General features: G+C 48.2%; 1 protein-coding gene across 1 annotated transcript in view; it reads left to right on the forward strand.

Moving 5' to 3' along the window:
- VIPR2 (vasoactive intestinal peptide receptor 2) overlaps window positions 1–5979 on the forward strand; it is a 173008-nt gene extending 167029 nt beyond the window's left edge. Inside the window, exons 11-13 of the mRNA XM_013004549.2 lie at window positions 3266–3395; window positions 3471–3512; window positions 5603–5979. Coding sequence (XP_012860003.1) covers window positions 3266–3395; window positions 3471–3512; window positions 5603–5776 — 346 coding nt within the window. The 3' untranslated portion in view covers window positions 5777–5979. The remainder of the gene's footprint in view (window positions 1–3265; window positions 3396–3470; window positions 3513–5602) is intronic.
- Window positions 5980–6923: the final 944 nt, after the last annotated feature.

A 6923-nucleotide genomic window follows, 5' to 3' on the forward strand; every position in this document is an offset into this window, starting at 1 on the left:
TCAATCTACATGTATGTGAAATCCAGATAGCCAAGTGTACAGCCGACAGTGACAGCATTTCTGTGATGAGTGTCCTTTTCAGTCAGCACATTTATCTCAGTGTGTTTCGAGCTTTCCTATTAAGGAGTCTGTCCTCGTCTCCTTGGCCACACTGCTTCGGTTTCAGGTTTAATTCTGTCTTCCTCATCACACCACATCTGTGTGTCTGTGAAGCATGTCCCATGTTACGACCAGCACACACACATTGGCTGAATGATTAAATGAAGGTGGTTGTCATCACATCCACTCAGTAGATGAAGAAAGGGAAGCACACTTACTGAGTGAACTGCCCGGGGTCATGGTGGCATAGAGTGTTACTCGTTGGGCTGCTAATTACAAGGTCAGCAGTTTGAACCCACCAGCCACGACATGGGAGAAAAATGAGGCTCTCTGTTCTGATAAGGGCTTACAGGCTTAGAAACTCACACAGACGGTTCTGGTGTATCCTATATAGTCTTAAGTATAGTTCATCACAACTGGTCATGACTATTGATAGTAATCAGCCATCCCATGTGACGTTTGTAAAGCTCGGGTGAGAAGCCAGGCCACTTTCTGAAACCTGCCGGTGCCTTCACAGCCAGAAGGACCGAGGGGATTACGATCATTCTTGGTTGATGGTTGCCCTTCAAAATGAATTTTCAGTTTCCTATAAATCTTGTTTTACTCCGCTGACCTTTTCTTTGGGTGCCCTGGATGTGTTAGTTAAGCAGCTCTTAGAGATGGATGCTTTTATTTTGGAAACAAAATTAAATGGGGATAATAGAATCTGGTCTTTCCCCAAGTTAATGAAAAAGGCAAAGGTCTCTGTAAAGCTGCCTTCTGGGTCACGTATTGTGTCTTCTGCATATAACAGTCTTCTAAGAGAAGGAACAAAACCTCTGTGATTGGGGTCTAAGAGTAAAAGAGCCTCACTGAAGCCTTTTCCAGAGAAGGCTGCAATAGCGAACTTAAATTAGTACTGGAGGGCTAAGCAGGTGCTCTTGCTAACATTTAACTAAAGGTCAGAGCTCCTCACAGAGCCCCAGCTTTTCTTCAGCAGGCTAACCTGGCACAGAGCTATTCAATGCAAACAGGCCAACGGGGCTTATAACAGTAAATGTGACCACGTGCAAAGGGACAGCAGTACATCTGTGATGGCCAAGCCTTCCTTGACGAGGCAGGCTGCAGCTGACAGAACAGCCGTGCCTCCTGGGGCGTGTGCAGATTGTCAGTTGTGGGGGAAATCTTGATTATGAATGCACAGAACACCCCCCCTGCTTGGTCGTGAGAGAATTTGGGAGAAATAAACACTTTCCCAGGCTATGAATGCTAGATGTGAAGCAGGTGCTTCAGCAATGCATTTTTAAAATCAGTGATTCTTCTTTAATGTGGGGGAGACAACTAGCAAAAGAAGGTGAGAAGGGTGAGGCATCCACGCCTGTTACCCCTCGACCATTACATTCTTGGCGACTGTGTGGTTTTACCCTGGTTGTGTAGTGGTTACATATTAGGCTAGGAACCTTCTGGTCAGCGCTTTGAAACCACCAGTCTCTCCTCAGAAGAAAGATGAGACTTTCTACTCCAGTAAAGAGTTACAGTCTCAGAAACCCAGAGGGGCCGTTCTGCCCTGTCCTGGGGAGTCACCATGAGTCAGAATGGACTCAAGGAGAGTGAGTGGTTTTGATTTTGATTTTATGTGATTGCACAGTGTGAGACCAAAACTGAATTTTTACTCACGTGGCTTGGCAGTGCCTCTCAATCCCGTAATCCCATCCCACGGCTCTTGTTAAATGACAACTCCGACTGAGTCAGGATGGATCCCCAGAGTCTGCAGAGCCATAGACTGCTGCTGTGAAGGCTTCCAGTCTCAGAGCCCTGTGGAGCAGGTGCGCGCTGTCGTGCGTGGTCAGCAGGGGTCCGAATAGACTCCACCGCAGCAGGGTGAGCAGCTCCCAGTGATTCTCCCACTACGGTCCACTGGCTGTACTAGGCACCCCAAACCCAAACCTGCTGCCACTCAGTCGATTCTGACTCATAGCCCTATGCTGTGTACAGTTTATGGGAGCAGATTGCCTCGTCTTTCTCCTGAAGAGCAGCTTGTGGGTTCAAACCTCTGACCTACAGTTAGTAGCCCAATGCTTACCCCACGGCGTTACCCAGGAGTCCAATAAGTAGCTTTCACATTGGCTGTTTCTTTGTTGTATGTTTTGTGTTTTTTAACTATCGAGACTTATGTCCCACCTGCAAGGTCTGGTATAGTTGGAATGAGAGACAGGCACAGGCCAGTGGCCTCAAAGTGTGGCCATCAGGTAGCCCCATCTGGGAAGTGATAGCAATGTACCTTATCAGCCCCTCCTGCCCACAGACCCACCAACACAAAATGATGAGGGGGCACCCAGCCACCTGGGGCTTAGCCCGGGGATTCTGAGAACTGTTTAAAGGTGAGGCCTTGGAGCACCATGGTGGTCCAGGTGGGGCTATACAAATGGAAGGCTATTTGGTGGTAGTGGTGGGAAGAGAGAACCAGAGAAGGCTAGTAAGTAAAGTTGCAGGGAGAGTGAGAGATTTCCTTCAGCTCCTTTATTTTTAATGCACGGTGAACAGGAAATCTCCTTTGCTAGGCAAGGTAATAACGCTTTGATGGGCAAAGACCTTACATTCCATGTCATTGACCTGATTCTACAGAAGTGATTGATCACTAGACCCACAAAGGAGTGTTTTCCTGGGCTATCTGCCAGGACCTATAAAGTAGGTGAGCCTTAAAGAACATTTCTTGGTAGCCTTTATTCTAATGGGATTTAACCTGTGCTAGATGAGTCCGCTCCTGTGTTCTGGAACTAAAGTTGGCCTCTGACCTTTAAATGCTGGTGCTTGGTTTCAACTGTTAAAAACAATTGCAGGCAGGACGGTAGGATCCACTCACAACAGTCCACAGTGTGCTTTCCACAATTTCTTGTAAGAGCTTTATGCCTTGTGAGGCAACGTCATTTTTATCATGCTATTTGCACCTGCTGGCCCGAATGCAAGGAACTTGGAGTAGAATATTGCTTAAAATTCTACAGAGGTAAATGAGAGAATCAAAAGCCTGCTGGGCTGGGGCCACACGTTAACATACAAAAGCAAGGGGAATCCTAGCTCTCGGTGACCAAAATCCAACTTCTTCCAACGAAGTGGAAAGCACTGATTCATGCATAAGTCCTGCCGTCCTTGACTTGTGAAACTCGGTGTCCTCTTCCTTCTGCAATAGGAGGCTGGCCAAGTCCACGCTGCTGCTCATCCCCTTGTTTGGGGTTCACTATATGGTGTTTGCCGTCTTTCCAATTGGCATCTCCTCCGAGTACCAGATCCTGTTTGAGCTGTGCCTGGGATCGTTCCAGGTATGCCTGTCAAGAGCTGGCCTGGGCCTGTCCCGCGGCTGGCTCTGCTCTCTGATGGCCCTCTCTTGTTTGCAGGGCCTGGTTGTGGCGGTGCTCTACTGCTTTCTCAACAGCGAAGTAAGTCCTTTGTCACCCTCGACCGTGAAGTGCATCTGTTACGTCTGTAACCCAGTTCCTGAAATGCATTACCTCATAAGCTACCCTCATTGGCATCAAAGGGAGCCCACCAGACCAGAGTCCAGGACGTAGAGGAAAGCTCTCTCATTGCTCTCCCTGTCTGGGCAGTGGATGGCCCTCTCTGCCCCAATCAGACTCCTTTCAAGCCAGACGCATTTCTCCTGCCACCATGTGGGCCCAACTTTCTGATCAGTGTCCCCATCCATTTACAGAAACCTGATCTCTTGTTTTGTTCTCTGTGCTCTGCAGGCTCAATTCCCCAGCTTTTCTGTAGATCCCTTTCTAGAGAGATCTCCTGCTCGGTCATTACAAAGGACCCTGGCACTCTTTATAATCACTAACTTGCTGCTTAACCCATGACTTCGTTTTTTTTTGACGTGGGAAGCTGTGTCAAAGGAGAAGGGAGTTAGCAAGTGCTGATGACAAACCCTTCTTGGACTTGTAATTCCCCAGGAATCTCAAGAACTAAATAAGCCAAGTCCCCAAGATCAAGGTTTTGGATTACTGCTTTGTTCTGTTTTATACTCAGCATGCTCCAAAATGTGCTCGTTGTCCATTTTGTTAAAACTACCAGAGTTCGTCCAAGCTCAAGGTGACCCCAAGGGTGTCAGAGGAGAACTGGGCTCTTAGGAGTTGTCAGTGGCTGATTTTTTAGAAGATCACCAAGCCTTCCTTTTGAGGCAGCGCTGGGTGGGTGTGACGAACCAACCTTGCAGGTGGTAACTGAACCCTTAACCATTTGCACCACCTAAACAGCCTATAGCCATCACTTTGTCTGAGGTGTGGTTACCTTTTCCAAACCTCAGTAACACTACCCTTTGGTAAACCTCTAGCTTGTAATGATCTACTGGTCTACCAGTATGAAATGCTTTTACTCAAGCTATCTTCTCTCCTTTACTTCATTTTAATTTTGAATGGAGTCTCAAATGCCATTCCCAACCCAACATTAGTAACAGGAAATTTCAAACCCAGAAAAATCACCAGCTGAGTGTGGTTTAATCATCACTTCTCTCGGAGATTCTTACTGTGAGGGATAGAAAAGGAGAATGCAGCTGGACATCCCTAGACCTGCAGCAGGGAATGTGGGACCTGTTCTGAACCAGGACTGTAGCCTGTGACTGGACTGGGGATGTCCACTCTGCACTCACACCCCAAGACTCTCCTATTCCCAAGTACCTCTCCCACACCTCAGCTACTGTGACATCCTTGATTGAAGGAACCTGCACGTATATTTTGTCCCCTACTGTTGGCTTTAAATCTTTAATGCACCCTCCCCAGCCTCCAATCTGCCAGGATTAGCTTTTTCTTGCCTCAGTATGTAAGATTCACTAACATATTTTGGGTAGAGCGGAGCCAGTCCACTGTTCTTTGCCCTGCTTTCTCATAGTGGTAGGAGCTCCTACACTTACCTCTCCTCAATCATTCTAAACTTTACGGGGAATGCCCCTGCTTTGGAGCCTGGTGGTGCTGTCAGGTGAGGGTTGGACTGCTAACCACAAGGTAGGTAGTTCAAACTCACTAGCCACTCTGAAAGAGTACGATGATGCGGTCTGCCCCCATAAAGACTTACAGCCTCAGAAACCCTGTATAGGGTTGCTATGCAGCTGAGTTAATGAGATACCGGGGTGGGTGGGACCCCTGTTTAATCTGCAGCAAGAAAGCAATTGGAGCCAAGTTCTTCTAAAGCACAGTCCATTCACCTCCAGCTTCTAGGGACACCTTTTTCTGAACATATAAATTAGCTACCGCAAACTCTTGGTATCTAAGCTTCTGTATTGTCATTACCCATTCCTTAGTGAGGTTTCCCCATGTGGGGGGGGGTCTCTCGTTTCTGATCCCTATTGCCCTCTTCTCCAACACTGCCGTCTTTACTAGCCATCTGATTGGGGTGTAGAGAGAAGTCGGCCCCAGCTTCTGTGTCCACTAATGGACAGAAGGGGAAAACGAATAACTTATTCGATAGTGGTGGTCACCCACTGATGCCCTCACTTCTAGCATTGCTTTTACTCTGTCTCCCTTACCACCTCCAGGTGCAGTGTGAGCTGAAAAGGAAATGGCGAAATTTATGTCCCAACCGGTCCATGAGCCGGGATTACAGGCTCCATACCTCTTCCATCTCTCGAAATGGCTCGGAGAGTGCCCTGCAGTTCCACCGGAATTCTCGCGCCCAGTCGTTCCTGCAGACGGAGACCTCGGTCATCTAGCCAACGCCCACCTGCTCCGTCTAGCAGACAAACTCAGTGAAAGACTATACAAAGTCTACGCGGCCAGATGTGGCGGGCGTTCCCTAAAATGTGCAATGTGTGCTTGCTGTCTCCTGTGCCACATGTTAAGAATGCGTTTGGTTGGGTCAATCAGCGTTGTCTCAGTGTAGTACAGCTGATCATTAACACATCCTCGTGTGGAACCTGGGTTCCCTTGTCATTTACTCGGATTCCAATGCTAATAACTGTTAGACTCCAGCATTTAGGTAACTTTGTTCACAAGGCACTTAAGATTGCCAGCCTGTTTCCAAGAAGAGGGGAGAGCAAAGTGGGCCCTGAAACATCAGAACAAAATGAACAACCCACAGTGTGTGACCCAACTACTGCCAAAGGAGGGGGAAACAACTAAGGGCGTTTCCTAGGCGCGCTGGTGATGTCCCGGTTACACACTGGGCTGTGTGCTACTTGGTCAGCAGTTCAAAGTACCAGCAGCTCCTCGGGAAAAAGACTGAGCTTTCTCCTTCCATCAACAGTTACGGTCTCAGCAACCCACAGGGGTCCCGAGTAGCCCGACTGTGAGGAAGGGTATTTTCTGACCTCGGGGCCTCCTCTTGTAAAGCTGTCTTTTCTGTTAGTGAAAAGCAAACACTCGGGGCGGAAGCACTAAGCCCTGAGGTTGCCCTGGTGCCCATTTTGACTCCTGGCAACCTTCTGTGTCGGAGGAGAACTGTGCTCCACAGAGTTTCATTGGCTGACTTTCTGAAGTAGGTCACCAGACCTTTCATGTGAGCTCCCTCTCGGTGGACTTGAATCTCCAGCCTTTTGGTTAGCAGCTGAGAACGGTAACCACTGCACTACCTAGGAGCTCGGGACCCGAAGGTCTTAGAACAGCGGTTCTCAACCTGTGGGTCACGACCCCTTTGTGGGTCGAACGACCCTCTCACAGGGGTCTCCTGATTCATAACAGTAGCAAAATTACAGTGATGAAGTAGCAACGGAAATAATTTTATGGCTGGGGGTGAGGGGGTCACCACAACATGAACTGTATTAAAGGGTCAGGGCATTAGGGAGGTTGAGAACCACTGTCTTAAAAGGAAAAGGTAGACTATGTATAATCTCTGTTTTTCTTTCTGGGTCCTAAAGTACT

This window comes from Echinops telfairi, unplaced genomic scaffold, assembly GCF_000313985.2.
Source record: "Echinops telfairi isolate 266 unplaced genomic scaffold, ASM31398v2 ScPeMD7_31;HRSCAF=116, whole genome shotgun sequence".
NCBI lineage: Eukaryota > Metazoa > Chordata > Mammalia > Afrosoricida > Tenrecidae > Echinops > Echinops telfairi.